General features: G+C 41.4%; 1 protein-coding gene across 1 annotated transcript in view; it reads left to right on the forward strand.

The window, feature by feature from the left end:
* Nucleotides 1-5,765: 5,765 nt before the first annotated feature.
* Nucleotides 5,766-18,068, forward strand: part of tm9sf2 (transmembrane 9 superfamily member 2) — a 33,386-nt gene continuing 21,083 nt past the window's right edge. Inside the window, exons 1-6 of the mRNA XM_080781505.1 lie at nt 5,766-6,138; nt 10,207-10,274; nt 14,042-14,135; nt 14,592-14,719; nt 16,684-16,813; nt 17,697-17,821. Of these exons, the coding sequence (XP_080637631.1) occupies nt 5,980-6,138; nt 10,207-10,274; nt 14,042-14,135; nt 14,592-14,719; nt 16,684-16,813; nt 17,697-17,821 (704 nt within the window). The 5' untranslated portion in view covers nt 5,766-5,979. The remainder of the gene's footprint in view (nt 6,139-10,206; nt 10,275-14,041; nt 14,136-14,591; nt 14,720-16,683; nt 16,814-17,696; nt 17,822-18,068) is intronic.

Here is an 18,068-nt window from a genome sequence, read left to right on the forward strand (position 1 = left end):
CAGAGGGGGAGGTGGGTGCAGAGGGGGGGGAGCAGGTGGGAGAGCCGCTGGGTGCAGTGGGGGGGGAGGAAGCCCCTGGAGAGCCGCTGGGTGCAGTGGGGGGGGGGGGGGGGGGGGAGCCCCAAGAGCCCCAAGAGCCCAAAGGTCAGCGAGGGTGGGTGCAGTGGGGGGATCCTCTAGGCCACCACGCAGAGACCCTGACAGCAGGCTCGATGTACAGTTTAGAAACCATGAGCTGATTAGAATCCCCAAAGCCCCAGGCAGCCGCAAAAAGACACCCCAAAGGCGGTGTCGGGTTTGCAGCGTTGGGGGTCAGCGGCATGAGACGAGCTTCATGTGCAAAGCCTGTGGGGTGCCCCTGCATAGTGGTACTTGTTACCACAAGTACCACACCAGTAGGTTGTACAAGGTTTAATTTTGTTGTGTTTTTTTATGTTTATTTTGACTGAACTTTATATTGTTGTGTTTTTTATGTTTATTTTGACTGAACTTTATATTGTGTATTTTGTATGATTATTGCAGTAAGGGACCCACTGATATATAGTGGGCATTTTGTATGATTATTGCAGTAAGGGACCCACTGATATATAGTGGGCATTTTGTACGATTAGACCAAACTGCAAATAAAAGGTTTACATGACTTTCTGCCTCAGTCCGTATATAGTGAACAGAGTTGCACCGCTCACTTCACAGGGGTGTGATTTTTATTATTACAGTAGAAGTTCACAGACCAAACTGTAAATGGGTTTACATGACTTTCTGCCTCAGTCCGTATATTGAGCTGTAGAGAACAGAGTTGCACCGCTCACTTCACAGGGGTGTGATTTTTATTACAGTAGAAGTTTACAGACAACTGTAAAAAGGTTTACATGACTTTCTGCCTCAATCCGTACATAGTGAAAAGAATATGGGACAAGACAGAGTTTCACCGCTCACTTCACAGGGGTGTGATTTTTTATTATTACAGTAGAAGTTCACAGACCAAACTGTAAATGGGTTTACATGACTCAGTCCGTATATCCGTGTAGCGAGCTGTAGTGAATAAGTAGAGAACAGAGTTGCACCGCTCACTTCACAGGGGTGTGATTTTTATTATTACAGTAGAAGTTTACAGACAACTGTAAAAAGGTTTACATGACTTTCTGCCTCAATCCGTACATAGTGAAAAGAATATGGGACAAGACAGAGTTTCACCGCTCACTTCACAGGGGTGTGATTTTTATTATTACAGTAGAAGTTCACAGACCAAACTGTAAATGGGTTTACATGACTCAGTCCGTATATCCGTGTAGCGAGCTGTAGTGAATAAGTAGAGAACAGAGTTGCACCGCTCACTTCACAGGGGTGTGATTTTTATTATTACAGTAGAAGTTCACAGACCAAACTGTAAATGGGTTTACATGACTCAGTCCGTATATCCGTGTAGCGAGCTGTAGTGAATAAGTAGAGAACAGAGTTGCACCGCCCACTTCACAGGGGTGTGATTTTTATTATTACAGTAGAAGTTCACAGACCAAACTGTAAATGGGTTTACATGACTCAGTCCCTATATCCGTGTAGCGAGCTGTAGTGAATACGTAGAGAACAGAGTTGCACCGCTCACTTCACAGGGGTGTGATTTTTATTATTACAGTAGAAGTTTACAGACAACTGTAAAAAGGTTTACATGACTTTCTGCCTCAATCCGTACATAGTGAAAAGAATATGGGACAAGACAGAGTTTCACCGCCCACTTCACAGGGGTGTGATTTTTATTATTACAGTAGAAGTTCACAGACCAAACTGTAAATGGGTTTACATGACTCAGTCCCTATATCCGTGTAGCGAGCTGTAGTGAATACGTAGAGAACAGAGTTGCACCGCTCACTTCACAGGGGTGTGATTTTTATTATTACAGTAGAAGTTTACAGACAACTGTAAAAAGGTTTACATGACTTTCTGCCTCAATCCGTACATAGTGAAAAGAATATGGGACAAGACAGAGTTTCACCGCTCACTTCACAGGGGTGTGATTTTTATTATTACAGTAGAAGTTCACAGACCAAACTGTAAATGGGTTTACATGACTCAGTCCGTATATCCGTGTAGCGAGCTGTAGTGAATACGTAGAGAACAGAGTTGCACCGCTCACTTCACAGGGGTGTGATTTTTATTATTACAGTAGAAGTTCACAGACCAAACTGTAAATGGGTTTACATGACTTTCTGCCTCAGTCCGTATATTGAGCTGTAGAGAACAGAGTTGCACCGCTCACTTCACAGGGGTGTGATTTTTATTACAGTAGAAGTTTACAGACAACTGTAAAAAGGTTTACATGACTTTCTGCCTCAATCCGTACATAGTGAAAAGAATATGGGACAAGACAGAGTTTCACCGCTCACTTCACAGGGGTGTGATTTTTTATTATTACAGTAGAAGTTCACAGACCAAACTGTAAATGGGTTTACATGACTCAGTCCGTATATCCGTGTAGCGAGCTGTAGTGAATAAGTAGAGAACAGAGTTGCACCGCTCACTTCACAGGGGTGTGATTTTTATTATTACAGTAGAAGTTTACAGACAACTGTAAAAAGGTTTACATGACTTTCTGCCTCAATCCGTACATAGTGAAAAGAATATGGGACAAGACAGAGTTTCACCGCTCACTTCACAGGGGTGTGATTTTTATTATTACAGTAGAAGTTCACAGACCAAACTGTAAATGGGTTTACATGACTCAGTCCGTATATCCGTGTAGCGAGCTGTAGTGAATAAGTAGAGAACAGAGTTGCACCGCTCACTTCACAGGGGTGTGATTTTTATTATTACAGTAGAAGTTCACAGACCAAACTGTAAATGGGTTTACATGACTCAGTCCGTATATCCGTGTAGCGAGCTGTAGTGAATAAGTAGAGAACAGAGTTGCACCGCCCACTTCACAGGGGTGTGATTTTTATTATTACAGTAGAAGTTCACAGACCAAACTGTAAATGGGTTTACATGACTCAGTCCCTATATCCGTGTAGCGAGCTGTAGTGAATACGTAGAGAACAGAGTTGCACCGCTCACTTCACAGGGGTGTGATTTTTATTATTACAGTAGAAGTTTACAGACAACTGTAAAAAGGTTTACATGACTTTCTGCCTCAATCCGTACATAGTGAAAAGAATATGGGACAAGACAGAGTTTCACCGCTCACTTCACAGGGGTGTGATTTTTATTATTACAGTAGAAGTTCACAGACCAAACTGTAAATGGGTTTACATGACTCAGTCCGTATATCCGTGTAGCGAGCTGTAGTGAATAAGTAGAGAACAGAGTTGCACCGCTCACTTCACAGGGGTGTGATTTTTATTATTACAGTAGAAGTTCACAGACCAAACTGTAAATGGGTTTACATGACTCAGTCCGTATATCCGTGTAGCGAGCTGTAGTGAATAAGTAGAGAACAGAGTTGCACCGCCCACTTCACAGGGGTGTGATTTTTATTATTACAGTAGAAGTTCACAGACCAAACTGTAAATGGGTTTACATGACTCAGTCCCTATATCCGTGTAGCGAGCTGTAGTGAATACGTAGAGAACAGAGTTGCACCGCTCACTTCACAGGGGTGTGATTTTTATTATTACAGTAGAAGTTTACAGACAACTGTAAAAAGGTTTACATGACTTTCTGCCTCAATCCGTACATAGTGAAAAGAATATGGGACAAGACAGAGTTTCACCGCTCACTTCACAGGGGTGTGATTTTTATTATTACAGTAGAAGTTCACAGACCAAACTGTAAATGGGTTTACATGACTCAGTCCGTAAATCCGTGTAGCGAGCTGTAGTGAATAAGTAGAGAACAGAGTTGCACCGCTCACTTCACAGGGGTGTGATTTTTATTATTACAGTAGAAGTTCACAGACCAAACTGTAAATGGGTTTACATGACTCAGTCCGTATATCCGTGTAGCGAGCTGTAGTGAATAAGTAGAGAACAGAGTTGCACCGCCCACTTCACAGGGGTGTGATTTTTATTATTACAGTAGAAGTTCACAGACCAAACTGTAAATGGGTTTACATGACTCAGTCCCTATATCCGTGTAGCGAGCTGTAGTGAATACGTAGAGAACAGAGTTGCACCGCTCACTTCACAGGGGTGTGATTTTTATTATTACAGTAGAAGTTTACAGACAACTGTAAAAAGGTTTACATGACTTTCTGCCTCAATCCGTACATAGTGAAAAGAATATGGGACAAGACAGAGTTTCACCGCTCACTTCACAGGGGTGTGATTTTTATTATTACAGTAGAAGTTCACAGACCAAACTGTAAATGGGTTTACATGACTCAGTCCGTATATCCGTGTAGCGAGCTGTAGTGAATACGTAGAGAACAGAGTTGCACCGCTCACTTCACAGGGGTGTGATTTTTATTATTACAGTAGAAGTTCACAGACCAAACTGTAAATGGGTTTACATGACTCAGTCCGTATATCCGTGTAGCGAGCTGTAGTGAATAAGTAGAGAACAGAGTTGCACCGCTCACTTCACAGGGGTGTGATTTTTATTATTACAGTAGAAGTTCACAGACCAAACTGTAAATGGGTTTACATGACTCAGTCCGTATATCCGTGTAGCGAGCTGTAGTGAATAAGTAGAGAACAGAGTTGCACCGCTCACTTCACAGGGGTGTGATTTTTATTATGAAAGCAGAGAGTCTTATGTTTCATACGGTATATAGTATGTATATGTCGCTATAGGCCTTATTTTGTGAATATTGAGCAGTTCAGGTCCATGTCTTCTATGAAGTTATCTCTGGTGGGCACAAGCTGAATTCAATGACCAATTACTGTCAAAACTGTATATGTGTACAATGTGTACTGTTTTCCTCCTAAAAGTAGACATTCAGGGCTTTCATTCGGTATATGGTTTGTATAGGATATTATTTGTGCTCAATTTTATATCGGTCTTTTGAACTAAAAAAACTGAACTGAAATGTCTGTCAACTTCAAGCCTCCATATCTCTGTTGTTTTTTTTCACGAGCAGCGTGCAGGCAAAAGCAGGTGTTAGAAAAAGGTCAATATCTCCAGAATGGAAGATGGTAGAATCATAATTATAATAATGGACAAGTTGGGCTTTCTTTTGATTTATGCGGTGTGATTCTCGCTATAAGAGGCCCCTCGCTGTGGGCCCCCCAAAAAGTTCAAAAAGCCCATGTTAACCCCTTAGCACCAGTAATCCTCAGTTCGCTAGAACCTGTAGCAGTCTAAGTGTTAACCTGTGTGACTAATACTATCTACTACTATCTCAAACAAGTTTGGACAAAAAAGTACCATATGTTATTTGATCTCTGTCAGAGAGATCTTACAAGATTTTAATTTTCTTTTGTTTTGCCTTTTGTAATTGATATCCTTAGAACAGCATTCACGATCACAAACTTTTAACGAACATTTTGCACACATACAAATCAAATACTACTAGGCTACTATTTAGTATTTATTTATGCACATGATAAAAAGCAAAAAAGTTCGTCTACACCAGCAAACAACCATAGACTGAGCTCCAGTCCAGCATCATCCCACAATGCTTCTCTCTCCTCTCTCCTCCGGAAGCAAACGACGCACACGAGGACGTTGATGACGTGTCTGCAAGAAAGTGGGTGGGGCAATTATGCCCTGAATTGTGCCCCGTCGTACGGCGGTGTCGCGAGGCAAAATAAATAGCCGATCTACAAGCTCACCGCGCGCCGCGGTCGCGACGCGCGGTGAGCTTGTAGATTCGCTATTTTCGTCGCGCGTTGCCGTCGTACGGCGAAGCATGAACCAGCAGCCAGCCCAGGGTTTACAGAGGCAGCAGAGCAGGACAGGACGGCTACGTTATGCTAACTGTCAAACATAGTGCACTCGACTGCTGCACCGTCCGTTTAGCGTTATAGACGAATAACAAAAGCATCGTCCCGCGAAGCGAGACGCGTCGAACTGACTGGCTTTAATCCCGTCAGCTGGGGGAGAAAAATGGACGGCCGGGCGGCCTTCTCCTTTCCCACTCTGCTCTACGGGGCTCTGCTGCTGCTAAGCGGCGCTACAAGTTTCTATCTTCCGGGTCTGGCGCCTGTCAGCTTTTGTGCCCCTGAGAAAGATGGCCAAGAAAACAACCAAGTACCAGACTGCAAGGTAAAACATGGACACATCCAGTTGCTAGGCTGCCTCTGACTCCACCAAGCCAGTTCAGAGACTGGCAATGGTAGTAGGCTACTGTCTGTCCAGACGGTTTCCATGATACATTGATCTTTTAGCCTGGTCAGAGGACTGGACAGTGGTGACAACATGCTAAAGCTAAAGGCTAGATAGCTACCATTAAATCATTAGGTGTTTGCTGGCCGCTGTATCGTTATTACACTCTAATGACGATATTACAGCATAAAAAGGCCCTTTGAAGTACCAAATTACCAATCAGTCAATTTCCTGTGAAACAATACCCAGACGGTTTGTTTTCTGAATAAAATCTGTTGTGAATGTATGGTCTCTAGTTTAAAAGAAGGATGGCAAATGAGGGGAATATAAACAATGAAATGAAATTCTGTTAACGAAAATTATTTATTTTAAATTGAACTATTAAATGCCATAACAAATAAGGTGATGTAATCAGGCTCATCCTAAATGGTTTACAGTTTACAATGAGCACTTTACCTTAAGACCGTCTGAAGTGAGCTGTACTGTACTGTACTGTACTGTACTGTACTGTACTGTACTGTACTGAACAAGTCATCCCTGGCCTTTGTGTGTCTGTGTGTTAGGCTGTGCAACAGTGAGACTTGGTGATGCACAAACACTACAATGCTATTTCCATGCTCGGACCCAGGGACACAGGGACCCACACACATAGCTGTCTATAGGAGTTGCACCACTTTGCAAAACCAAAACAAAATGCCAATAACAAATGGGGAAGACACACAGAAACCAACATTTATGTATTAAGCAAATATTGCATCAATTATATATCTGACATGAAACTACAAGTCAGTCTTTGCCGTTAAATAACAATATCTAATTGTATTATGATTCATGGGTTTTACATTATCGGGACAGTGTTGATTGTGTCCCCAGATCTGTTTCAGTACCATCTCTATGTTGTCAGTTTCAGAATCTGTGTCATTGGAGCATGCAGTTCCACGGCACTATATCTACAGGCTCAAACTAAAGGCAGATAAATCCATGAGAGCTGTAGTCCAGGGGTTCTCAAACCTTTTCATGTCAAGGACCCCCAAATGTGTATTTGGCCGCGGAGCCGGACCCCCATCTGAAAATGTTTCGTGCTAGGGACCCCCAGAAGAGAAGATTTGAAAAAATATATATATATTGTTTTTCCCAATATACGAACATCCACCCCTATGGGTTCCGTTGCAATTAGTTTTGTGATGTTTGGCTCTTATGTGTACAGTATAAGAGGAGGCTTCACATTCATTAGTAATACCTATGATTAGTGTGGAGGCTGTGGCCAACATACTGTAGATGCTGATAGATTTGTAGCTGTAAAGAAAGAAAAGCAGGTGCCAGTGGGTGCTCAACTTTGAAAATAACTTAACTCATAAACCAACTAAGTGGAAAAAGCGGCACTCCAAAATAAAAGATGCAAGACCGGCTCAGATGCAATTTCTCATGTTTATTTGAGAACGAGCACAATCGTCTTGCATCTTTTATTTTGCAGATTTGTAGCCGTCTTAGCTGTATTAAATGCGCAACCAGCGAAGATTGTCTGAACAGTGGGCGCTGCATCCCGGCCCATTCTTTGAGATAAATACATTCCTACATCCTAGATGTGTTACTATATTATAGGGCTGACCTCGATTAGTCGAATAGTCGACTAATCGATCGGAACGGGTCTCAGTCGACTGACCACCTCTTAGTCGATGTTCATCAAAAAAAAAAAAAAAAAAAAAAGTTTTTTTTTTTTTTTTTTTTTTTTTTTTGCCCCAAAATATTGTATATAAAAATACAATATTTACAAAAATATACAAAAATATTGTATTATTCCACTAGGTCTGTGGGGGACATAAACACATTTGAACATTCTGACTGTTCAAATCTCCAATGTGCATGTGGAGTGTGTCTGCCTGTGTGGCAATGTGCCACTGCCTGTGACTTGAATCGCACAGTGCTGGCCTGATAGACTCCAGAATCTCAATCTCACCTGCTGTGCTCAATCTGGCTAATGACAAGCCTCTCAGTCGATGTTAAAAAAATAAAATAAAAAAAGTATTTGTTATTGATGTTGTGATGGTTAATTATGATGATAATTAGTTGAGCTGTGAATAATATCAGGCCAGCGCACTGTGCGATTCAAGTCACAGGCAGTGGCACATTGCCACACAGGCAGACACACTCCACATGCACATTGGAGATTTGAACAGTCAGAATGTTCAAATGTGTTTATGTCCCCCACAGACCTAGTGGAATAATACAATATTTTTGTATATTTTTGTAAATATTGTATTTTTATATACAATATTTTGGGGCAAAAAAAAAAAAAAAAAAAAAAAAAACTTTTTTTTTTTTTTTTTTTTTGGGGGTGGGGGTGCTCAGTCGACTATTAGTCGACTAACAGCAAATGTATTCATCTATCAGTCGACTATACAAATCCTTAGTCGGGGACAGCCCTACTATATTAACATACTGTTGCATGTGCAAGACAGCAAATTCAGCTTCAACTTCTGAATAAGCCAGTGAATGCACGTTACTATAGAATACAATAGAAGTCAGCACACTGTAACTTTGTGAAGGTCCCAGTCAAGGCTGTTTTTTTAAATGTTTTTGGGGCTTTTCTGCCTTTTATTGATAGGACATAGTGGAGAGAGACAGGAAACAGGGAGAGAGAGACGGGGAATGACACGCAGCAAAGATCGTCGAGATCGGGACTCGAATTCCGCGACGCACTGTCGGCATGCGCCTGGAAAGCTAGTCCAGCGAGCCCCAGTCAAGGCTTTATTATTACCATAGAGCTGCATCCCTAGTTCCCTAACTTAATTAACTTAATAACTTAATTACTATACACTTGACTAGAGATTCTCAATCAAGGTTCAACCATATCGGTAATCCAATTACAAAGTAAAAGGCACGTGGAATTCATTGTGTATAAATCCAACACAGCAGCTACATTCTCAACGGTTAAGACATTTAGCCATACTGTATCGTGTATTGTTCACAGTGCTTGTTCATAAGCCTGATGGCAGCCAAGAAGAAAGTAGTCCATAGTCAGTCAAATAATAACCGTTATACATATGTATTCTACATACATACAGTATACATATCCAGCATGTGTTTCTTAACTTGTCTCTGTCAGAATGTTTTGTGTTTGGTTCTTGACCCCACAAGTTGAGAAATACAATATTAGGCCGGATCCAGATTTGATATTCATCATTATTAGCTCAGAGATTTCATCGCCAGAATCCTCATTCATCCAGTTTATTACTCTGCAGCAGTTATGGCTGCTCTGAGTTCATAAATCGTGGTGAGCGAGGACAGAAATAACTGAGTGAATCTGTGGCTTTCAGTACAAACAACAACGTCAGAACGACAGAGTCTTAGTCTTGGTGACTCAGCCAGCCAGTCTGTGACAGTGTACTGTATATACAGTACGTCAGGCCCACGTTACAAGAGCATTTGTTGCAATATCTGTCTGCCATGATCCATCCATATCCTCTACAATGTAGAGCAGGGGTGGGCAACTTTGACGATGGAGAGGGCCACTATATTTCCACACTCACTCCCCCTAGGGCCATATATTTCCGTCGTAGCAACAAAGAATATGTATTCGAATTGAATTTTTGAACTTCTGATTTTCATGTAATTTCAAATGCCTTTAATTATACTTGTGTTGAAGCATTGAGCTACTAATTTAGACTGAAGTAATTAAAGCGGGTCATGTTTGCATGTTGTGGAATTGTACACAGCTGAAACCAATATTATATCAGTATTCTGACATTAACCTGAGTGCAGCATTAAGTGAAGGTGGGGGCCCGGGCCGCCAGTTGCCCACCCCTGCTCTACAATGTAGAGTATGTAGTAGACTGAGTCTACTATACAGTACTGACCATGCCTTTCTATGTCTGCCCATGTTTATTATTACACAGGCCAATGTTCCAAATGTCTTTCCTGGGGATTTTTTTTGACAAGGGACAAAGGTAAAACATGCATCAGACATGTAAATTGTCTTAATGCCAAACTCTGTTTCCTGTGTTTCAGTCGACCATTGAGCTGTTTGTGAACAGGCTGGATTCAGTGGAGTCAGTGTTGCCATATGAATACACTGCGTAAGTAGCCCGTATATGATTTGTCTGTAAATGTCTCTGCCTATGTGGTTGTTGTTTCCTATAGCTTGGCTCTTGTAGAAGAGAGTCTGTCTGCAAACCACTGGACCGATCATTTCCAAATCTGAATGCTGCCATTAGGCAGAGGAAGTAACCCCCCCCCCTTTTTTCCCATATTGTGAATTAATGTTTTTGAGGGGCCTAGCCCTTCCTATGCCCATGTTTATGTGTTGTGTGTGTACACCATAGCAATGTTTTCATTGGCTGAGCAATGTACATATTGAGGATAAAAAGTGAGGACAGAAAAAAGATGATGTCAGGATGCCAATTGGCCGGAATGTGAGGATGTATGATAAGAGCGCCCCTCACTTCACACAGGGGTGATTTTTATATTTTTTAACTTGAATCATATTCTAGGACTTGCCCTAGCCTCGGCGACCTTGTATGCAAAGGCTCAACTAATTTAACTTGGTATTTTATGTAGACATACTATAGTATACAGTACGCATAGTTTCATGTAGTCCCACTGTTGGGTTCTTAGCTTACGTATGATTCACAATGATGATCTATTACCATGTTTTTGTGTTTGCTTACTGTAAATCGCTCTGGATTAAGAGCGTCTGCTAAATGCCTAAATTGTATACATTGTAATTCTGGAAGTCAATCGAGGTCGGATTGGGAACAAACTTTTTTCCAAATATGGAGATGATTGATGTCATGACAGTGCTGATGTCATAGGTGACTCTCATAGACTGCTCAGATTTGTTACTTGATATGTCTACCCATCCTATATCCATCTTAACCCATTCTGACCTGAGATCAGATTCCAAAAATGTCTTCTACATCCTGGCAGTTTTCTGAAAAAGCATCTCGGTAGGAAACCTTCAAAATGTAAAGGCAGTCTGTGGGACACATGCTCAAAAGACAATTCATAAACAATGAATAATGAGGCAACACAATATGTCAGAGTTATAGAGTATAAGGATTTTACTCGAGTAAGGAGACATACTTACACGACCTGTTCATGTATGGAAACCCCAGTCTGACTTCAAGAATGGAGAAAGGCGACTCACTCTCACACAGACAACCCTCAACATATAGCCTCAAGGCATTCACCAAATGGGACAGTGACATCATAAACAAACAGCCGAACAGCACCAACTGTAACTTGGAGTATTGTTAGATGTTTATCCCTACATTTCCACGACACTATGTTTCTATGTCAGTCGTTCTTCGATTTTTCAAAAATAGAAGACCTACAAGCTCGTAGCGCGCCACTCTGTGGCGTGCTATGAGCTTGTAGATCTGCTATTTTTCAATAGCTAAAGCATAACATAATGCTAACACCAAAAAGTCCTGCTTTGTACAATTTAGGCATTTATTAGCAGACACTCTTAATTCAGAGCGATTTACAGTAAGCAAGGTAAACACGAGGTAATGCATGAAATACATAGAAATAGTAACCTAGGTTCCAAAAACCAAACCAAGCCATAAATCAGTTTTAACAGTATTAGACCTAAAGAAATGTCTTCGGATTTCTAAAAAACCTATGTTTCTATGTCAGTGGTTGGCCACGGACCCCCCCAATATGTTGTTCCAGATACGCCCCAGAAGCAAATAGTTGAGTCAAAAACGTTCGATCTGAAAGAACATTTGTGCCACATTTTCACGATTTCTCTAAAATATTGTAGATCTGCTATTTTTCAATAGCCAAAGTATAACATAATGCTTAATGGGATGGTCAAATAAAGGTCATTGAAATACCGTAGTTATCATACCAAAATATAAACTTTGTGAAAATTGGCCCCTGCACTAATAGTATCATTTAAAAGAATCAATCTGTAGATTGAAACAAACTAGGATGCCAGGTCAACAAATGAACCTCACCTGGCAACTGTCTACATAACATGATCTCTAAATTACATATTAACCTTTTTCATAAGCCTGCAACGTCATCAAAGGTTTAATATTGAAATGATGTTGAAAAATAGACTACTCACTTTAAGTATACAGTACTTATATTATACTGTATAAGGTACTCTTGAAATACAGGGCGAGTCAAAGGGTAACCGGTACGGTCGCCCCTATTCCATCTCGCCCCCTCTTTTTTCTGCCGACTGCTCTGTGCGGCGGTTCTTGTATTCTTTATTTTGTTTTACTGAGAATAAGGTTAGAAATACGTCCCCTAGGGTGGGTACCCTCACAAAGAACATGCAGTAATCCTGGTCACTAAACTGCCTCCCCCTGGCCAGCCGGGGCGCCTGCTGGAGGGGAAAGGAACTGGTTGGAATAACGTGTTCCTTCCACGCGCTAAGTCCAACCAGGGAAACTCCCCCCTGTCAGGTGTAAAGGAGCAACTTGGACACTCAGGCATGAAGGAAGCATGAGTTCAAGTCCGTTCCTCTCCCCTTGTCCCCCATATATGGGGACTAGGTTGGTGGAGGGTGTGTAGAGCCCAGGATCACATTAGATGATTGACACAGGGGTGAAAAATGGGTTACAAAATCGTGGGATAAAAAATACATATAACAAAAAAAAGAAATACGTTTAGGGTTAGGCATAGTTTTACCGGGGTTAAGTTTAGGAATAGGGTTAGGTTTAGCTATAGTTTTACTGAGGTTAAGGTTAGGAATAAGGTTAGGTTTAACTAGGAATTAGGAATACCAGGCCGCGCTGTTCCGCCGGCTGTACGCCCGAGGCGAGGTGGTAAAGGGGCGAGTTGTTTGGTATTCAGTCAAAGATCAATAGATAGGTATTTGCATAGTTATTCTGATTGGCAAGTCAAGTGATGGCACAGACTGCACACTGTTTATCTTCAACTGATAGCTGAAGCAAAAATGTCTGCTTTAATTAGGACGGTGACCTCAAAAGCGGTAAATGGGATAGGCTAAGTGTGTGTGTCTGTCTAGTGTCTGTTTCTCTGATCGTGTCCATCTATGTGTGAATCTATCTCATTGCCTTTCTGTCCCCTTCTGTATCTGTGTCTTTAGTGTATTCACTCTTGTCTCTATCTTTCTCTTCATCTCATGGCTCTCTCTCTCTCTGTCAGTGACATTCACAGCCAATGTTTGCAGTTTGCTGTGAAACACAGGGCTCTTTCATCCAAAGCGGAGTGTGGCCTAACCGTCAGACCACAGCAGCATTAACACTAACACTAGTCATATTTTACGTCCATATACCATTACTGCACTGCTCTCTGGGCAGAATCTAAGCCACTTATGGATCCCATAACGTTAAAGTACATAGAAACTTAAATGATTCCTATACATACCCTGCTTAATTAAGGTATGGTTGGTTTTACAGTAGATTACATTATATATAGCGACATATTGCTTCTTGTGTGTAGATACTTGCAGTTGGCAACTCTAATTGCCTTACTTGCTAATCACCATGGTAATTGATTGTGTGTATGCACCAGCAACTACTATGACAATTTGGAAGTTAGATTGTTACAATAAATAATCTAACGTTTATTATTTATTTAGTCATATATCTATGTAATACACAGAGCAGCATGCGTGTTAATATAGAGTTGTCTAGTGTAGGATGGTCAAGCTTGTGGTACCACACTATAAATCAATGGCAATTTCTAAGAAACGCGTGTGTGTGTGTGTGTGTGTGTGTGTGTGTGTGTGTGTGTGTGTGTGTGTGTGTGTGTGTGTGTGTGTGTGTGTGTGTGTGTGTGTGTGTGTGTGTGTGTGTGTGTGTGTGTGTGTGTGTGTGTGTGTGTGTGTGTGTGTGTGTGTGTGTGGTTGTGTGTGTACGTGCAGGTTTGATTTCTGTTCAGACGTGAGAGAGAAAAGGCCGTCAGAAAATCTTGGACAGGTGCTGTTTGGGGAGAGAATCGAACCTTCGCCGTACAAGGTACAGTGAACACTGAACAGACATGTACTATACTGCTTTGTATTTACTGTACTGTGTATTTACTTGCTTTTCTTTAAGTAATTACATGTCATACATTATCTCTACTGTATACATACCCTCATTAATAACTTTAGTGCTGTTGTCAAATATCAATGAAAGATAAAAGACAATTTAGATTGTGTCCATGACAAAACAGAAAACACACAAATCGTTTAAACCAAAACCGCAGGCAAACTGAACAGTTGCAGCCCTAACACACACGTCACACACACACACACACACACACACACACACACACACACACACACACACACACACACACACACACACACACACACACACACACACACACACGTCACACACACACATACAGTACACACTCTCTCACGCACATCCTCATGCACTCACTCACTTTGGTTAATTAATATATTATATATAAACATGTTTTGTTTCCAGTTTGTGTTCCAGAAAGCGGAGGTGTGTACACCGGTGTGTACCAAGTCCTACAGCAACAGCCAAGCAGCAGACAAAGCTAACCTGGACTTTCTCAAGAAAGGCATGCTGCTCAACTACCAGCACCACTGGTAGGTACACTTAAGATGCAACAATAGCGCAACATTTCTTATTGTGGTGGAGTACAAGTCTTGCTTCGAAGATGTATAGATTAAAAAAACACACAAATATATACAATCCCAAGATGCAAAGAAGAAAAAACAATAACATGCTAATTGTTCTTAATAATCTGGACAAATGTTGGAAACATACAGTATAAGGGAAAGAAAAGGCCCCTATCAATCAAGCCCCACCCAACGCACGGATAGATGGAAAGAGGAAATGTAATGATAATTGACTTTAGTCCAGAGGACGGGTTGGGGTTTTTACCCTTCAAGGCGGGTGCTTTTGCTATGTACAGTATACTACAGTATATAGCGACATAACTTTTTTGGAATTTCTACGTCGGGTGAAACCTGACATATAACAGCTCATGAGTCATGAACCGACCTAGTCATGATTGGCTGCCCCCAACGCCGCCTAAGCCAATTTGAGTCTGACCCCATACTCTGTAACGCCGCCAGCCAATCGCGTAGTAGCTCAAGCACTCAAGGACTGTCTAAAGCAGTTGAGACCAGAAAGTTGTACATGCACAAATTTGGGCATGTACAACTTCCTCGTCTCAACCAAGGAAGCTCTGAGAAGGAAGGGAAGTGGTCACGTGACTGGGCTGCGCCATGACCCTTTCATGGACACTTTCATGGGAGCCAAACTCACACAGGAAGTGCAATGAATACATGGCAGTGAATGGAGCCGGCTGGACCAGCTCATAACAAACATTATTCATGAACAATTGAGACCTTTTGTAAAGTAATCACTTCTGGAAAACAACAGAAGACATATCACAGGTTGTTTTCTAATAACTTACTTTTCGATGTGCACAGAGTGCACAGTATATAATTTTATCTGAGAATCTAAACAGCAGCAGGTATCGTTTCTGGCTCCGAAGTATCGCGATATTTGGCTGCCAGACAGGAAACTCTATTTTTATAGAGATACCATACCTGATACCTCTATAAAAATTACACAGTGTACACATCGAATAACACAGCAGACAATAATGTGTTCCATGTCTTCTGTTATTTTCCAGAATTACTTTACAAAAGGTCTCGATTGTTCATAAATAATGTTTGTTCATGAGCTGGTCACTGAGCTCTCATTGACTCATTCTGCCAAACTTCCGGGTAGTTTGGCTCCCATGAAAGTGTCCATGAAAGTGTCATGGCGCAGCCCAGTCACGTGACCACTTCACTTCCTTCTCAGAGCTTCCTTGGTCTCAACTGCGCATGTTTCTTTCCTTCCATGGAGCACCATGGCGTCGCCCGTACGGTCTTCGCGTCTCGTCCTCTTTAGACAGTCCTTGCACACACTGCGGAAGTCTGCACCCAGACCACACTCTGCAACACCGCAGCGCGGAGCGGAGCGCCTGATAACACCGGCTAATGTTATGAGCTAACTGGAGTGCAGGAAAAAAGAAAAATAGGGGGACAGATGCACAACAGAGACAGAGCTTGTTTCACCTGACAAATATTGTTCATAAATATTTTTTAGAAAACATAGGTCAGGATTTATAAGGTGTTTTTAGATTCAGCCTCAGACATAAGTTATCACTAGGCATGTAACGATTCACTCAACTCACGATACGATTCGTATCACGATACGATTTTTCACAATATTTTAAACAAAAAATATTTTCTGTTTTTTATATTTTAAATAATTTAAAATCAAAGCTGAGAGACCTGCACTGAGTGGGGAGCCTAGGCTGGGCCCAATAGAGATAATTCTGGGGGTCCTTAACATGAAAAAGGTTGAGCACCGGCACTGACATAGAAACATAGGTTTTTCAGAAGACATTTAGGATTTAGAAACCTTTTTTTTAATCGACCTCAGTCCAAAATGGTTTAAACTGATTGATGTGCACATTACTAATGACGGTATGTAATCCCACAGCAAAAATAAATAAATCAATGGGTATACCTACTGTGTGTGTGTGTAGGATTGTGGACAACATGCCTGTCACCTGGTGCTATGACGTGGAAGATGGACAGAAGTTCTGTAACCCTGGCTTCCCTATTGGCTGCTATGTCACAGAGGCGGGGCGACCCAAAGATGCCTGTGTGGTCAATGTAAGTTACCCACACATCGTATGCTGATGAATATGATATAATAAGGTTTCACACTCGAAAGGCCACAGACCAATCTTCCTCAGGTGAGATTCTGAGATTTCCCCAGCATTGTGTAATGCTCCAACACTAGTGCTAAATATGGAACACATATACCAACACCAACAAGGGTTCCCGCCCCAAAATAGGTTAAATTAAATGTATAATGGTGATATCAGTGTCCTTGTATTTGTTTATATGGCGCTTGGATGAGTTTACCAGGGTGGATCATCTTCCACTCCTGGCATCAAGGCTTAACCCATTTAGGCCTGACGTTGAAATTAAAAAATAATAATTCTGAAATACTCTTAATATTTCTATATCAGTGGTGCTCAATATTTAAGGTCAAGAACCCCAAAAAGTATATGTAATTGGCAGCCGACCCCCATCTGAAAATATGTTGTTCCAGGGACCCCCCAGAAGATTTGAGTTAAAAAGGTTCGTTCTGAAAAAACATATATTCCAAATATGTGCCACATTTCACGACTTTTCAAAAATAGCAGAACTACAAGCTCGTAGCGTGCCGCTCGTAGTGTGCCGCTCGGTGGTGCGCTACGAGCTTGTAGATCTGCTATTTGTAATAGCTAAATTATAACCTAATGTTTAAAACACCAAAAGGGGTTCCCCCCCTTAAAATGGGTTAAGTATGGGGAAATGTTCGGGCAGAGTGGATTTAGCCATTCAGATTTTCAAAATGTACAATATATTATTTGCCTACCAAATTCTAACATCGGTAAGGTGATGTTTCCTTCCACTCTTATTCCACGTTATTCCAGCATTTAATATAATCTGTTTCCCTGCTCGTTGCCCTTTAACGTTTTTAATCTGCGTTGGTTTTGCTGTTCAGTCTGACTTCAATGAAAAGGACACCTTCTACATCTTCAACCATGTTGACATCAGCATCCACTATCACCTGGTCGAGAACGAGCAGCTGGGAGCGAGGCTGGTCGCTGCCAAGATGGAACCCAAGAGGTAACAAATCTTATTTCTTCAGTAGCTCCCACTTATCAGATGGACGGGGAATCCACCTTTCTCATGGTTGTGTTCTCACTAAATGACATGTGGGGTGGACGTCGGTATAGAGAAGCACTTTGAATGGTTCAGGGTTCTGTATTTATGTTTGAACTATATTTACTATTTACTTCATTTATCATGTATTTAACTTATTTGCTTATTTCCGAAACCCTTTGTCGCTTGTTACAAAGAATTTCTCTAAAAA

The sequence above is a fragment of the Protomyctophum bolini genome (assembly GCF_963924005.1).
Source record: "Protomyctophum bolini genome assembly, chromosome: 14".
NCBI classification, from domain to species: Eukaryota; Metazoa; Chordata; class Actinopteri; order Myctophiformes; family Myctophidae; genus Protomyctophum; species Protomyctophum bolini.